We start from the raw sequence: 17,904 nt of genomic DNA on the forward strand, positions 1-17,904 counted from the left end.
AAGTAAACATCCTCTGCTATTTTCTTAAGTAACCTAGCCGTGAAAGCCGGGCTTCCACAGGCGCTTCCAGCTGTCTTGCATCTGCAAGTTAATATTCCTAATTTCCTGATCACTGCTAGGAGCATCATGTTCCAGGCCAGGTGCTACATTTCTGGGGCAAGGGTTTTCACACTGCCCCCCATCTCATTGAACTTCTTTTTTTTTTACAATATGTCAACACAGTCATTAAAGCATTTTAAACGTCAGCTCCTTTGTAGTGTGATCTGCAAACATACAATCATGACACATGTTCCGTTGTTCTTTCTCAGTGCAGTTGTAGTAAAGTAGGAAAAGTACACAGGTAGTATGCATACCAAGGCTGTTTGATGTTTTCTAGACTGGTGGTTGGAGTTCAGCTGTGAAAATACCGGTACTTAAAATTAGGCATCTGAGACAACCCGGATAAAAGGAATAGCAACCTCAAAATAATTAATTCTGTATAGTATAAAGCAGCCATATAGCTTATCAACCATTCCACCCAACTCCAGGGGTTATTATCAATAATATACACAATAAACCTGAATAACTGTGAATGCAGCACTCCTTTTTACTGTAAAAGCCTTCAGACACTTCAGGAAGAAGGCAAAACCTCCAGTTGAGGAGGCCACCATAGTATTTTACAATGTGAATTTTTTTGCAACCCTTTCAAGGGCTAAATTTGTGGCTAGTTTCATTCAAGATAAAGGTGAACTTGACTTGTAGGAAATTATTAATGCTTGGAAAAATATTATCTTTAGTACTAATTTGTATATCAGGAGACACATATACTTTATTCTTATAAGCAAGATTTCACGTACAATTATTAATTATTCCCCAGTTCAATAGCTTAATGTATGTTTGGGTGATGGTTTTAAACTGGCGAATTTACCCATATTCAACCAAGTGCGGTTGTAGCAGTGTGATGCGTTTGGACATCATAGTAAGTGGTCCATTGTGGGGAAAACAGATCACCATAAAAACCAAGGGTGCGTAATAATCAACACCTAAAAGTTCAAAGATTATTTTCTTATTGATCATTTGATGGGCTGGTTATTTCTTTTCTTTGTATTGGGGGTAACAATCTATCCCATATATATCAGGATATATATATATATTAGAACATTCATAAGGTAATATCATTTTTAACTTTGCCTCGTTGTCATGACCCTCTATGAGAGATTACCTCCAAGGCATTTTACACATATACCTGCTCTCAGAAAAGCAGGTTTTTGCAAACAGAAGTTCAACAAAGCAACACAGGAAATGAAATTTGGTATGAATGGGAAAAGAGCCCTGGAGAGGAACTAAAGCCAGACGCCTGAAGACATGCTTAGAATTCTACATCTAAAGCTATATAAATATTCAAATAAATTAAAATATATACATAGCGATATCAAGATAATAAACCACAGGAGGAAGACTCCAAAAAAAAATAAAACACACAATACTACAGTGTTTCTAACAACTGGTGAGGCCATTCATTCCATGTTAAGAAAATCATGTCTGAGAATAATCGTTGTTAACTCTTGCTTAAAGTATCAAACATTCTAAATGTTTAAAATGTACTATTTCTCAAGGCCCTTAGTGTATTGGAAGGAGGTGATTCTCTATGACCTACAAAGTTCTACGGGTTTCTATTTTTATTATAGCTGGGTTTCAACGCTCAATGGCTGCATGTGAGTGGGGTCAAGTCAGGTAGGTAGGGTTGGCTGCATACACGGGTTTGGGCTAGCGTACAGTGGACTATCGAAGGGGTGAGAGTGGAAGGAGCTGAGTCAAAGAAGGGAGAATCTGGAGAATAATGTAGGAAGGGTAGCCCATACAGCCAAGCCCCATAAAGAACACGGACTGCTGAGTAATATGATGTGACTTCTGTTCTGAACCCACATATTACTGTTGCTTACCTCACCTCAAACTACGCATCACCTTCGTTCTCTTTAAAGGATGTTTATTGTACTCAACAATCAAAGAACAAAAGGCTGTGGGGGGAAAGCAAGTGGTAACATCCACACAGCGGGTTATCTTCAATTTTTCTTTTGCTTTTCTTACTACCTATGGTTTTAATTGCTTAGAAGAAGGACACAAACTGAAAAGTATCTTTGAATATTCCATATAGGTCCTAACTTTGTTAAAAATATGGATAACTAAAATGTAGCTGTTATTTATTGATTTATGTCGTATCATCATATTCTGTAAAGCTTTACAATGGGCGACAAGTAGTGTAGCACATAACAAGTAGGACATACTAAACAATGCTTAGGTAATAGTAGTGATATATATATAGGTATAGTAGTGATATATATATATATATATATATATATATATATATATATATATATTACATTTAATAAGGTCATTGTTCATAAAGATCCTTTGCTTTTATCATTCTTTCAAATGATAAAAGGTTAAAACTTGACATATATTAAAAGAAAATATGTATTGATGACTGAGCAAAGCTCCCAATAAAAGGAATGTGGTATGAAGATAAGTTATCAGAACTTAAAAGGTCAGAGGCATACATAAGCTAAAGCCAGTCAAAATAATGGAAGGAATGTGCAGATTTGCAGTTTCATGGCTCTAGGAACATGAACACAGATAACAAAACCCTACAGTTTTTTTTGGCAATTGAACTGCATGATTGCTTCATAAAGTAGAGCACTAACCAGACAGGCAAGCATGAGGGTAGCAAGAAAGTAAACAGGAAAACACTGCGATCCCAGGTCAGGAAGAATGCCCGAGCGAGCCCTTTGTTTGCCTTAATGTATTATATCTTTATCTAGAGCATCAACATTGAATTTTAAACATAATTGTATTCAAAGGCACTGTGTCACTTAGACAAAATGTTAATTACAAGCTCTTGCATGTTAAGTAAATTAACCTTTTACAGATCTGTCATTTTATTATTTCATTTGAAGGTTTAATTGCGTAAAAAGGAATGTCTTATCAGTTCATGTTTTTTTTGTGTCACTTGACAAGTGTTTCCCCCAAAAATGAAAATTAGGCAACTTGCATGAATATATAATTATTTCTGAGAAGAGTTTGCACTTTTGACAGCGCTAGAAATGATGTTTCCATGTTTCATTAAATTACAAAAGTGTGACATTTAGCAGTGTATGGAGAACAAGACATTTAAGTTATATTATTAACATGTTCTTTTTAAGATTGGCCCATCAGGCATGGCAGATTTTCTTGTTTGGATATATATATAACTTTAAAACATGACATTTTATCAACATTTCTTGGGAGGTTTTTAGGACAATTCTTCTCTAATAAACGTACTATAATACATTGCTTCAAAATATTGTTCTAAAGCAAGAACTGTTCACGGACGATACCAAAAATCACTAACATTGTGCTAATATATAGTGATGACAGCAAAGTAACCAGGGAAAAAGAGTTAATGCTTGATTAAATACACATACATATTGTGTTTTAAATCATCAACTGGAATACTTTAAAACTGAAAACACATTATTCCCCTGTTATTCTACATGGTAAATCTTGTTGTGTTCTGTTTAGGTTTGTTTCCCGCTATACTGAATCTTGCCAGTAATGCCGTTATTACCACTAATGCCACATGTGGTGAAATGGGACCAGAAATGTTTTGTAAACTTGTAGAACGTGTGCCAGGGAGGCCAATACGCAACCCTCAATGTAGCATCTGTGATGAGAACAGTTCCAATCCCAAAGGTAAGTTACCCATCTTCTGATATACTGTTGAGTCTATTCACCAACAAATAGTTAAATGGTTTAGTCACATGTCATTACATGCAAGCAATTCATATAGTCACTCAAATACAAAATGTAAAAGTTAAAAAGGCTGAACCCTGTAAGTGCAAAGGGGTGGACAGTGAAGTACCTCATTCACTCCTAGTTCACCGACTTGGATTTTTTGGGGGGAGGGGGGTAAATAGGGTGTTTAATATAAGGTTTATTTTTTTGTACTCAATAACCTTTCCCCCCAGTATATTTTAAACTTCATCCCAGTAAACACTAAATTATGTAGAGCATGGTGGGCTTTATACCCCAATATAGTCTATTATTACCCCCTACCCCACCACATACAGGGTAGGGGATAAAGGTGGATGGGTTGTTGACCCCCTTGCTTAATGTGGGGATCCCTGTTTCATTTCTATTATTATTTTTAATAGTGTCTCTGTGTGTGGGACGTTACATGTCACCCCCTGAGGCTACAAAGAGAAATTTGCAAGCTTCAGCTTATATTTACAAATCACAAGCAATCTGGGGGTTGAATTATTCTGCACATTGCTTGCTTTTTTCAAGCAAGCAATGTGCAGAATAAGTTGTGTGTGTTTGAGTATGTGAGTTAGTAATAGTGAATATATGAATGAGCTGCTACAAATTAAGATTTGTTTGCCAACTTTCATGCACTCACATTGTAGTTAAAAGACCTCATTATGTGTTGTACATCTTGCTGGTTAACTGCAAACAGGCATCGTTATTTCTGTAGTATTTTGTTTACTGACCGGAACCCAATAATCTTCTCACCAAAATATATAGAAATAAAATACTTTCTTACTCCATTTTCTATTCTCTTTCACTTGCAAGCTGGTATATGTTTTTTTATTTGTTTATTTACAGAACGGCACCCGATAACCAATGCAATCGATGGCACTAATGATTGGTGGCAAAGTCCCAGTATTCAGAATGGCAGAATATATCACTGGGTCACCATAACACTGGATTTAAGACAAGTAATTATGACACTTTCTTGTTTTAATGTTTTTTCTAGCTAAAATCTTTTTTCCTGATTTAAAATAGCACCTTTCTGCATAGTCCTACACATTTGCAGTTCTTTATGGCATCTATGTAGTATTTGTGGGAGAATAGTCAACTAAGGGTATGGTGTGACACCAGGGTTATTTTATCTTTTAGTTAGCACAGTTAGAACCAGATTGCCTATACCTTCACATTTCAAAATGTATGGATCAAGTACTGCACAACCCCTACTGTATTAGAAAGACCTTCATTACTCTTTAATTACAAGCATCCTGAATTGGAAATACCACACATATACCAAATGTGTAAGATATCACATTTCCAGTTCCTTTGAACAATCTAAATTACAAGCTAACCAAATAACGTCTGGATCCTTATAAATCTCACATGTACAGTCTTTGTTCCACTTGGAAGTACTCATTATACGGTCCTCTGTTTCTCTATAAATAACCTGTAAACTGCATACTATATGGACTGCTTATCTGTAGTGTTTATGTCTTTTATCTGTGAACTTTCTAAATAGTGCATGTAATACTGTGTAGAAAAAATAGCGGCACACAATGCTTTACATTTAGTTGATAAAGTCAAAATCTCATGGGAAAAAAATATGTTTCTCTTTGAGGATTAAATATAATGATTTATGCATTTCATTAATCAGAGTGTCCTGCTGGGTGATTAAGACTGAGCCATTCAATTATTTGAAAGGAGTAAGGGTGTTTGCCTAGTAGGTTGGGCTCAGATAACAGAGCTACATCACAGATATGAACGTCTGCCTGAAAATATTATATTTTGCTAAAACTACAACTATTAAATAAGGAAACCATATTTGTAACCTGGTACTAAGTAAAATAAATAGTCACAATTCCCTTTTAATAGTGTGGTTGATCACAATCCAAGAATTTGAAAGGTTACAAAGTAAATGACATTCAAAATAATAAGTATGATTATTATTATTATTGTATTAGTAATACTAAATTGTTCTGTTACGTGCATGAAATGGACATAGCAGGTCAAAGATATCACTAGGATCAATACTAGAATCAATTCTCGCCAATTCTTTCCCCACCACTGTATCATAAATGCCCCAAATCCTCTTGTGTGTAAAAAATTTACTTTATTTAGGGCATAAGGACAGCTTTAGCATTTGCGACTAGGAATAATTAATTAAACCCTGTATTAGTGCTTCTCATTTTCAGTGTTGGTTAATGCATGATAAGGGGTTTACATTTTAATTCAGTTTACTTTAACCGGGGGATCCATTTGTCTGCTTATTAACCATGCTTAACCATCTTAATGAGAAAGCTAGGGTCACATCTCTACATTATCTCATTATATTAAAAAATAGATTCAATTAAGCTATATGAAAATGTATTGTTTTTTTCAAATTTGGTACGTTTTTGAAACCTCTGAGATTCCAAAGATTTATGTTATTCTACGGCTTTAGCCCAATTAAATATATCAACTTTAATGTAGGACCTCTTGAACAAACATGGCTATAGCCATTTTCCTTATTTAAGGGACAGCCATCATATGCACTTCAATTCATGTGGTTCCTTTAAATGTTCCTGTTGTCTGCTTTGTGAATACATGAGGCTAGGGTTTAGGGTTCTGTAGAATCCCCCACCCCATATGTGTTTGCCCCTTTTCCAAGTCGGGTTTTTTCTTTCCAACCCTGAACTCAGTCCCGACTCAGAAAGGCTAATGTGCCACTATATTTGCTACATTTATGCAGAAAAAAATGACATGTTATTTGTTTCAAAACAGTTGTGGTTTTCATATAATACAATGTTTTGACATTAGATACAATACAGTTCAGAAGTTTGGGGTCATGGAAATTTGTAACTGTGCTAATATAGTTGCAAAACGGGTTTTCTAATGATCAATTAGCCTTTTAAATGTAAACTTGGATTAGCAAACATAACGTGCCATTGGAACACAGGAGTGATGGGAGTGATAAAGGGCCTAGTACGCCAATGAAGATATTCCATACAAAATCAGCTCTTTCCATCTGCAATAGTCATTTAACAACATTAACGACGTCTGCACGGTATTTCTCATCCATTCCATGTTATTCTAATAGACAAAAATGTATTTTCTTTCGAAAACAAGCAAGTTGGTAAGTGACCCCAAACTTTTGAACGGTTGCGTGTATCCATATTAGATATATGTTTTATCTCTGTTATCTCAGTCCAATCATCTAGACGACAAACTAGGTCCTCATCATGCTACCTTGCTGTTAAACGCAGAATGTCTAGTCTAATTAATGGAGTGGACACTCTGACTACTGACTCGAGGAGATTATTTCATTAGATAAACAATACTTTATATCATCGCAATGTCCCATTTAAAATAATGCATCCTAAATTTGCATACGTGTTTGCATGTTATCCCTACAAGCTTTAAGGTATTCATGCATAAATCTACTTATTTGCTCTTTGTGTCAAATATTGTGCAGCAAAAAGAGACATCACTGATCTGGTAAATTTATCCTGAGAGAATCATCAGTCACGTTGCTCATCCATTATGTTGTAAAGAGACAGTTTTACAGCATGTTGCTTGACTGCCTATTATTTTCCATGGGTTTTTTCCCAGGCCACTGTCATATAGCCATTTATTTGGTGTCAAGGGTTACTTTCATGCCTTATATTCTTAGCAGTTTTATTATATATTTTTCAGCACACTGGGTGAACTTTTTTTTTCTTTAAATACTCTTAAACACTTCCACTGTATTTTCTGGGGACACATTGCATACAATATAAATATATAAGTTTGTGAAAGAAACAAAACACTCTAATAGAATTTGGATTTTAGAAGCCATTTTCCTCCTAGTGGTTGTTGCAATAAATGGGATTATAGTAAGTGGGTGGTGATGTCATTATTTAGATCCTAAAATACATGCAGAATGAGCTGTTCTCTCTTAAGTTCAGAAAGTGTTTTTTATGATGTTAAGCTATTTGTCAACACAGTGCTTGTTAGCAGTTTACACTAATCCTCCTAAATGCCTAAGAATTTTATGTGCCTTTTTACTCTGCCACCTAGTCTATTCTATGGTGTCCTGCAAGGTACAGACCAGTGAAATGTCCCATCTGTGCAACCTCTATATACATCTCTAAGGGTACCAACTGTTAAACTAAGGAAAATAATTAAGTCTGCAACCCAAAATATGTATGCCTCAGTCTGAAGACAAATATAAATCTGATCTTTGTGCTTACAGAATTTCACTCCGCTTACCTCTTCCCGTCGCACACTGTCCCACCCTATCTCGCAATGTTCACACCAGATTAATATCAGTTAGCACACATCAAGCTATGAAAGACAAAAAGTCAATCTTTTATGATAAAATAATGTACACAGAATATTTTAAATAACTTATAAGTTATTAAGCAGGTTTAAAAATAATCACCTAAAATATCTCTTATCATGTAAGTACATAAGGTACATGTTATTAGCAGCAACGGAGGGTATTAATATGCATCCCAGGATTGGTTGGAGAACTTGCGTAAATATAATTACCTTGATAGCTTGCCAATTAATTCATTGCTGTTCCATTGTGTTGTTATGGTATGCACAATTGTATGGATTTCAGGTGTAGAAAGACAACTTTCAGACCAAGGTCATGTTTGACCAATTATACCATTTAGATAACAACATGGTGCCACATCTAGAACATCTAAAATCCTGTCCAGGTCGGGAACTGTTGGTCACGCAGCACTGGGCTTAAAACGAAGGTCCCATCATAGTGCAGATGGGATGTTAGCCCACGGACAACTGGAGGAAATCGGTCCATCAGCCTTAAGTGGCTCCTGTAATCACACTGGACACTCCTTTTCTTGCCCATATGTTACAGAGAGCGATAGTGGGATGTTGTTTGGATGGCAAATTAAAATGTATAATTCATATTGGCTCGTAAGCGGTATAGCTTTAAATTGGTGCTTCTGCATGTTCTCTAAATTGAAGAATGAAACAGGCTACAGGAGAAACATATATTGTTGCAAATACTTGTCCAGTGTGGGCTTACAATGAGCTACATCAGCTGTAGCTTTGTTAAGACTCATGACTCTGGAGCCATTCAGAAAAAATCTCAGCACAATATGAACCGGCTCATTTGTCGTTCACTCAACCATATAACAAACAGGGAGGCAAGTTAGCAGAATACACAGTGTGGGGGAGAAAATACTGTGATGGTAATATAAGCGCAGTTTCATGGATAAATAGTAATGCACATTACAAACCCCTGAAAAATATATATTAAGGTTTTCACTTAAGAATGGGAAACACACATATCTAGATTGTAAGCTCAGTTAGCAGGGCTCTCCTTATCTTTTCTTCTTGTAAATCCAAATTATTTTGTACTGCTTACCTGAAGTACAGTTCTGCAAAATATGAGAAATGGATAAATAATAATTAGTTAAGAGCTATAATATGTATTCTCTTTTTGCAAATATCCATATTTGTGCAGTATGTGTATTATGGAAAGAAAAAAAAAATAATACTGGCATATTTTAATCCTTTTGGTGCAAATTGTTAGGAAAATATATCTTTACAAGCGTTTTGCCTGGTACAATTAGGAGGTAACTTATAACCCTGGAAATACAGTTAAGAAAAGACAAATTGAGGGGCAGTGTCTTATAGCAATTGTGTAGCAATAGGAATGAAAAAGAAAATGTTTTTGTGTGAAATATGTATTTAATGAAACATTCTTTTTGTGTGCAGATCTTCCAAGTTGCATACATAATAATTAAAGCAGCAAATTCCCCACGGCCAGGTAACTGGATATTAGAACGTTCTCAGGATGGTGTTGAGTTCACGCCTTGGCAGTATTATGCAATCAGTGACTACGAGTGCTTGAGTCGATACAACGTGACACCAAGACTTGGGCCACCAACGTACAGAAGGGATGATGAAGTGATTTGCACGTCATTTTATTCAAGACTTGTGCCACTGGAACATGGAGAGGTATAATTATTTCAAATTTTACTTTTCCACTGATTAAATAGTTGCAGACTGGTGTAGTATGTATTTATACCCATCACTTTCACCATGATTCATGGAACCTTGCTTTTTTGGTTACATCCCAATGTACGTAAACAACAGCCTGTTTTTTAGATGCCTTCTCCAGAATCCTGGAGCAGAAATCTGTGCTTCCATTGTCACGCAGATAGACCATGTACAACCGTTTGCCCTCTGCTTGTATTAGTAAATGAGATTGCTGTTGTGTTTCCTCATCTAATCTACAGACCAATGACATGACCAGCAAGGACAATTTGTTGGAAATTCTTGTCTTTGATGATCTCTTCAGCCTTGCGGTCATTGTCTGCAGGGAGCAAAGATAAGAGGAGCAGTAATCTTTGCAGTCTGTAGTTTCTCCCATAGGGAAAATATATATCAGTATGTATTTAGTTATAATTGGCTGATTTACATCAAAACCAAAAAAGATTTGCAGTGTTAAATTCCTTTGATTATCTTTGGAATTTTGTCTCTATCAAGATAAAAACTGTTGCTTTCAGGAAAAAAAACAAAACAGCTGGAATATCGCTCGAGCAGTCATAGTGTTTCCATAGACAGAATTTAAAGAAACATATAGCTGTTTCATATTTTGTTACAAGGTCTTTTAAGCATATTCTGTATAAAGCAGCCATTCATCACCTACTGTCTGATAGTGAAGAGAGTTTGCGCGGTGTTTGGAGGTTTAGTAAAATTTGAAGAAGGTAGCAGACAAAGGCTTTTCGATAAATGTTAGTTTATTACTCTAAAATCCCATAAAATAAACGATGGAAACTATAGTGGCAATTTATGAGCAGAAATAACTACATACATTTATCCATTAATAAAAAACATACAAAAAGGTACAAAGGTACAAATCCATCCAAGAAATCCATCGTTGGTGCCTTTGTTATTGCGTCAGCCAGATAACCCCGCCCACTCGATTGTGAATGGCTGATTCCATGCATATATTAACTCCCGTTTGACTTGACTGTGCAGCCGAGCAAATACTTTAGAAGTATAGCTAAGATAAACATAATAATGCAAAGTAATCATACTAATAAATTAAGTACCCATAGGAGATTTTAATATGACAAAACAAAAAAAGTTTAAGCACTCGCCATAACTTAAGTACGGCAGCATTTCGCGTGACATAAATACCGCTGCGGTTGACTGTACATATTGTGTTGGTGGGTATGAGCCCCTGTGATTCAGGACGGAGTCACCTTCTTTGTAGTAAGGAGGCAGTATTCTCCCGTGGGCCCACCAACACCGATCTAGTTAAGAAAACGGCGCACTCTCCGTTGGTGTCACAAATGTGGCATTTACTTGACTAGGATTGTCTTTTTTGTGCCTTTTATTTCTTGTTGTGCCTCAACATTTCCCGTTGATTAATCCCTATAGCTGTATGCACGTTATGTCTTCGGATAGTTGAATGAAGGCATCTAGTTTATTGTGGAATTTCCCTTCTTTTTTCCCTTAAACATCTGCTGGTTTTTTTTTCTGGCAGACTAAGCTTTTGAATGCAAACAAATGCATTATTCACTATGTATCATATTTATTTTTTTAAATGTGTATATTTGCTAATTTAAAAAAGTTGACCATTATTTACGTCTATTTTTTTCCTTTTCTTTTTTTAAGCTTGCCAATGCCATCCTGAAAGCTCTGTTTCAGGCATTTGTCGCCACGAGACTGGCATATGTGAATGTAAACCAAATGTGTTTGGAAAAAGATGCGATCAGTGCGTGGTAAGAAACAATAAAACCGGTTATTCTTAAAGTGAATGTATAGTGTAAAAAGAATAAGATCAGGGCAATTAAATATAGTTGATTTTATAACAGATACAAAGATAGATAACATAACAGTATTCTCCTGTGGACTCACCAACACGGATCCGGTTAAGCAAACGGCACTTCTATAGGGCCATTAACGCACTCTAGGAATTAAATACATTTTCATGGAAAGTGAGTGACTTTATGGTTTATTCCCACAGCATGGATTCTACGGTTTGACGTCTGGCATTGGATGTCTCCCCTGTGATTGTAACGAGTCAGGCTCCGTTTCAGATGCTTGTAATGATGCCGGGCAGTGCACCTGCGTACCTGGAGTAGCTGGACTCAAGTGTGATGTTTGTGCCCATGGATTTTATGCATACCAGGATGGCGGCTGCACTCGTAGGTTTTGCACAGTGTTGATTAGTTATGTTTTGGAGCTGATGCATAGCTATATTCAATTCTATGATCGCATGCCCCCCAGCTGTCCCGATTCAGGCGGGACAGTCCCGATTTGGGGTCTCTGTCCCGGGATACCAGCGGCCGGAAGGGGCTTTCAATCCTGTTCGCAGCCGCTCAGAGGCTGTTTTCAATGTTGGCCGGCAGATCAACATTGAAAACAGCCGCTGAGCGGCTGCAAACGGGATTGAAAGCCTTTTCCGGCCGCCGGCGTCTAATGAAAATAAAGGGGCTGGCGTGCACCCACCGCGCCGCCCAATGGCCGTGCCTCAGCTCTTCGTCCCACCCCTTTTAAACTCTGCCTCCAGAGTGGCTTATAGGGGTATAAGGCATTTCTGGAGGCAGTGTGGCATATAGGGGTATAAGGCATTTCTGGAGGCAGAGTGCCATATAGGGGGGTATAAGGCATATAGGGGGTTAAAAGGCATATCATGGGGCAGAGCGGCATATAGGAGGGTATAAGGCATATCAGGAAGGCAGAGTGTCATATAGGGGGTATAATGCATTTCTGGGGGCAGCTGTGCATAACTGGGGGGGTTGGCAAATAAAAGGAAATTTCTTAATAAATATGAAACAATTGTTTACATGAATTAACAAAGAAATAAAAGTTTCTTACAAGAATATCGTGAAGAATAATGTCATCAATTTTTGCAGTATCAAACGTTTTGATTCCAAAAATCAATGGAGGGAGGATAACATTAGCCTTTTTTAATTTAAAAAAAAAATTCTGCTGCTGTGGACTACTCTTCCAATGGTGCTCAGCCAGCATTATGGTGGACACCTGGCTGGATGGCTGAGAATCATAGGAATTGTAGTTCACAGCTAGCATCTGCAGCTTTACTGTTGCTGCACTTCCCATGACGCTCAGCCAGCATCATGGAAGTAGTATGTCTGGCTGAGCCTTATGGGAATTCAATTCAATGTGTTGGTTATTTTTAATATGCATGACTGTGCTGACAAAAATAAAGTGTGTTTTAAGTGGTGATGCAATTGCTTGTATCGGAGAGTTTTTTTTAAAAAAAAGTGTCCCCCTTTCACATTTTGCAATTTTCCAACATTGTTGTGTTACGTTTTCCTTCCCAGCTTGTGACTGTGCACACACCCAGAATAACTGTGATCCTGAGTCTGGAGAGTGCATCTGCCCTCCTCATACGCATGGACCCAAGTGTGAATTCTGTGACACCAACTACTGGGGTCATGATCCAGAACTTGGATGTCTGGTAAGAGACCTCTAGAATTATCAAAGCCTGTGCCAGATAACCATGTGACCAACAACCTAGTTGGTCTGGCGGGGATATCTGCCAACAGGATCATATTAATGCTGCAAATGTCAAGATGTCATGTATTTGTCTGATTTCAGGAATGTAACTGCAGCAAAGATGGGTCCAACAGCCTCCAGTGTGACCTTTCAACTGGCCAGTGCCATTGCAGAAAGGAATTTGGTGGACAGAGCTGCAGCGCCTGCCTGTTTGGATATAGGAAATATCCCGAGTGCGTTTCTTGTGACTGTGATCCCGAAGGCACGCAGTCTGCATGGTGTGATGATGAACGGAAGGTGTGCAGCTGCGTGGAAGAGACCGGCGAATGTGCTTGTAAGGTAAATAAACCCTGTTCTCTGTATTACTCCAACACGTGTTTTATAACATAACTTGATAAAAAAATATATAACATGGTATAATACATTGTATAGCTTCAAACATCCTTGGGAAAACAATGTTCTGTGTAAAACCAATGCATTTTTTCTGCGTGCAGTTTGTCACGTACTGTACATTATTTTGCAGTTTTTAGTAACAAAACCAGACTCCTTCTCCCCTGTCTGCACCGAGAGCACATGTCCTGCAGCCTGCACTGCTCCCATTGAAGCCAATTCAGCTAGAATCCATTGAATTTTTGTATTAAACATTAAAGAGAAAATGTTTAGCCCTTAAAGTAGGCTTTTTTTGGCCTCCACAAGATTTAGCCACTGCTTTTTGGAATAGATTGTGATTCAACCAAATTCAATCAATCACATTGGGAATGTGTATTTTAAGGTACAATGGGCCATTTTTGTCACATAACTCTCTGGTTGCATTAGCAAACTTTTATTTTGACCAAGATACCGTAGAATCCACAGTGCAAAGGCGCACAGATGATTTATGATTAATTATCTATTATGCTATTCATGAATGCAACTCCACCGACAGTATGATAAGGAATCTAGGTGATTGTCTAGTATTTTGGGCTTAAGTAACAGAGCTAGAACACATTATACAAATGGCTAATCTGCAAAATGTGTAAAATGATGTGTACTTTTGTCCTTTTAAAAACGTGATTTTATACACCTATTTTGTTACAGGACAATGTGGTTGGAAGTTATTGCAACGAGTGTAAGGCTGGCACTTTTGCTCTTCATGCTGAGAATCCACTGGGCTGTTCCCTCTGTTTCTGTTCTGGAGTATCCCAGCTTTGTGCCGAAATGGAAGGCTATGTCCGCATACCTGTAAGTCACTGATATTTGTATTTATTGTCCTGTATCCCATTACCAAGTATACATTATATTCTAATTTAAAGTTTTAAAATTAGCATTGCTAATTACCACAACAGTTTTTAGATAATAAGGTAAGAACAGTAGTTAATATTTAACTTGATACATGTAAAATGGTCATATTAATGTGATATCTGTGGCCTTGCCTTGATGGCGGGTGGGGCTAGTCACATATAGAGGCGGGGTTGGTCTTGTATAGGGGCCTGCTAGAAGGGAAGTCAAAGCAAAGTGGGTAGGAGAAAACAGGAAGTGGGTGGAGATTGGATATAGCCAAGTCCCGCCCCCTGCCAAGCAAAAATAAAGACTGGAAGACCCGAGGAAGCGGGGCTTTACCCGGAGAATCCTGGTCAAACCCAGAGAATTCCAAGATATGAATATAACATAAAAATTTATTGTTGAGCCGTAAAGGTCTAATGTTTGCGGTTGCATTAACAGTCATTCTTTTTATTTTGTCTGGCAATGTAAACCATGTTTTACACTTTTATCTTCTATTTATCTGGCCACAGATTTTGGCCTACGGTGGAATGCTGTCATATGTCATTACTTATTATGCTCTGGGAGATTCTGGTTCCTCTGATTTTGAGCCGAAGATTTTAATGAAAGGTGGGAGCGCCAGCAAACTGATTATATCTATGTACACCCCTGCTCCTGGAAACGCGGTGAGAGCAGAGATTCAAGCCAGCATGACAGAGGTAAGTACTGTATATAAGTAATAGCCTGGCTTCTCAGCAGCTGCTCAAGTTCTCCACAGTTAAAACCAACTGGGCAAAATAAAACTGAGCCACATCAAACCAACATATGTATTACTTAGTAACCAACTCATAATGCTGCTAAGGATTAAGGCTCTTAGTTGAATGTTCAGTGCCAAGGTACAGACTTTTGGAACATTGTCTCTGATGCTTTAGACATTATTATTCTAAAGAGTAGGACAGCAAAATGTGAGCAATCCAATGGTCTATGCTGTGATCACAAAACTTCTCTGGAACTGTGTTTTTGTTTAATCCAATGTAATGGTTACCATTTAACTTCACTGAATGTTTCCTTTATTTGCTTGTCATTTGCAGAATAACTGGAGGTATTTTGATTCTGAACAGACTGTAACAAGATCAGATTTCATGTATGTTTTAAACAACATTGATTACATTCTAATCAAAGCATCTTATGGATATGGATTACAACAAAGCAGGTAAAGATTTAGTAAATTATGTACATAAATCACAGTCACGTTATACTTATGTGCTTGTAAAACATCAGGTCATCAGTTAATGTGTTCATTCTGTGTTAAATTCCTATTATTTTCCTCTTTTTTTGAACATTCCTAGGATCTCTAATATATCAATGGAGATTGCGGTGGAGGCATCAGACATGCATTCTGGCCGAGAAGCTGCTCATCTCATTGAGGTCTGCGAGTGCCCCCCTGGTTATAGAGGACTTTCATGTCAGGTAGGTTGCATTTCCAAAAAGTAGAATTTTATTCTGCCGTTTCAAAAACAATGGATTTACCCTTTTCACCACATTTTTTTCTTTCTTTAGGAGTGTGCACCTGGATACTATAGAGAGAAGCTCTCAGAAATCAGTATCTTAGGGTTACGTTTCCAAAACCCTCCCTGTGTCCCCTGTCAGTGCAGCAACCACAGCGAGATCTGTGATCCAGATACTGGCAGATGCATGGTATGTAACATTATACAGGATCTCAAAGCAGCAAGATATATTACATTTCAGTCTCATTTATGATAATGCATTCTACATTGTAATTACATTAATAACTAACATTAAAATAATGTTAGAATAAAATTAGGGTGAAAACTTGTCAATTTTAGGGTCCTTGAGAGATAATATATTTTCAGTATTTACATCGTATTTATATATTATTTCATATCTTAATATTGCCTCACATTGAAGGGGTCAGTCAACATTTACAATTGAAACAATATTTTCATTTATTCAAGTCTACCTATGTTATATATAAGTAAAATCAGGGGTATTTTGTATGATTCTGAATGTATGTGCAAAACTGTAACTCTGGACCATCTAGATAAATATTTTTCCATTTGTGGTTATGTCTGTTTGAGCATTTAAATATTAGTTTATATGATAGTAGATCAAGCCAGATGACTAAGGTGAATGTTATTGCATGTAATACCCACTGGCGTTGTACAATTTTATCCTACGACTCCCCCACCAGAGAGTTGGTTAATATTTTAATAATTTGCAATAATTTACTGTATAATCCCAATTTCCCATTCAATAAAAATAGTGTGACAAACCCTATAGCATGAGGGCCATACATGTCACTTTTAGGGGTCCTAAGCACAGTCCTCTGGGGCAATCAGAGTCAGGAACAGTAGCTTTGAACAAAACAGCGCTTTATTTTAACCGCTTAAACCCCAAAAACCAAATCATAAAAAGAAAACCTAGCTCCCAATTGGAGCCCTCTCTAACTTAACTATGCTGGTCCAGACTGACCAGCCTAATCACCCACTAACTCAACCTGCCAGCCAGACCCAGCTACGCCAGGCTCTGGAAAACCTCCCCCAGACAACACACAAAATGTCCAGGCAGGTATTGCCTCACTTGGCTCAGGGATTGTCTTCTTCAGGGTCTCTCCTTGCCCTGGGAGCACAGGGAACTTCCTCTCCCCCCAACAGTCTCTCTGAGTATCAGGCTCCAGGGGTTTTTAATGTCCAGCACCTGTGCCTTATGCCGGCCCCATAGGAATCCCGGACCGGATCCTGTGGACTTCTTGCCTCCTGGAAAACCTGGCATGGAATTTCCACAAAATGGGGGAAATGGAGCATTGGCCCACCCTGCTCTCCAATTGCTCCACCCCAGGGACCCATATGTATAATCTGCATAGCAGCTGTACCCAGATGCCATGCCAATCAACTCCCTGGGGCTCACAGTCTCACAATAGATACAGCCATTAGCGGGCCAACATGTTAATAAAATACCATAAAAATACCATAACTATTTAGCTATGCTCACATGTCTAACACCGCATAGTGAACAAAAAAATCAATCTCCGAGTGCAAAAAAGTGTCTTTCATAAAAACATATGCCTTATAGCAATAGATAACATGCATCGACCAGTCTAAAAACCATACTGTCAGATTTCACCAATTTCCCTGATCATTACCTGAAAGTGGGTATATTGTTATAGAACCTCCTTGCTGCAGTATTAAGTGAAGGATTAGTGTATTACCAGCGACAACCAGTTATAGGCAATGCTGATTGTTGGTTTGCTGTCATGTTGCAGGACTGCCAAGATAATACAGCTGGTGACCACTGCCATCTATGTGCTCCTGGCTACTATGGGAAAGTAACTGGGTCAATTGCAGATTGCTCATTGTGTGCTTGTCCCAAGGGCAACAGCCAGAGGTAATTTTACATCTAAACACCTATTTTATG

The 17,904-nt window shown here is 37.7% G+C and overlaps 1 protein-coding gene across 1 annotated transcript in view; it reads left to right on the forward strand.

The window, feature by feature from the left end:
* Nucleotides 1-1,684: 1,684 nt before the first annotated feature.
* LOC128497705 (laminin subunit alpha-1-like) overlaps nt 1,685-17,904 on the forward strand; it is a 46,894-nt gene continuing 30,674 nt past the window's right edge. The window contains 15 exon segments of the mRNA XM_053467866.1: nt 1,685-1,694; nt 3,538-3,708; nt 4,621-4,733; nt 9,472-9,714; nt 10,391-10,493; nt 11,383-11,489; nt 11,735-11,915; nt 13,056-13,192; nt 13,333-13,569; nt 14,308-14,455; nt 14,836-15,188; nt 15,561-15,682; nt 15,819-15,939; nt 16,030-16,167; nt 17,753-17,874. Of these exon segments, the coding sequence (XP_053323841.1) occupies nt 1,685-1,694; nt 3,538-3,708; nt 4,621-4,733; nt 9,472-9,714; nt 10,391-10,493; nt 11,383-11,489; nt 11,735-11,915; nt 13,056-13,192; nt 13,333-13,569; nt 14,308-14,455; nt 14,836-15,188; nt 15,561-15,682; nt 15,819-15,939; nt 16,030-16,167; nt 17,753-17,874 (2,306 nt within the window).

The sequence above is a fragment of the Spea bombifrons genome, chromosome 5 (genome assembly GCF_027358695.1).
Source record: "Spea bombifrons isolate aSpeBom1 chromosome 5, aSpeBom1.2.pri, whole genome shotgun sequence".
NCBI lineage: Eukaryota > Metazoa > Chordata > Amphibia > Anura > Pelobatidae > Spea > Spea bombifrons.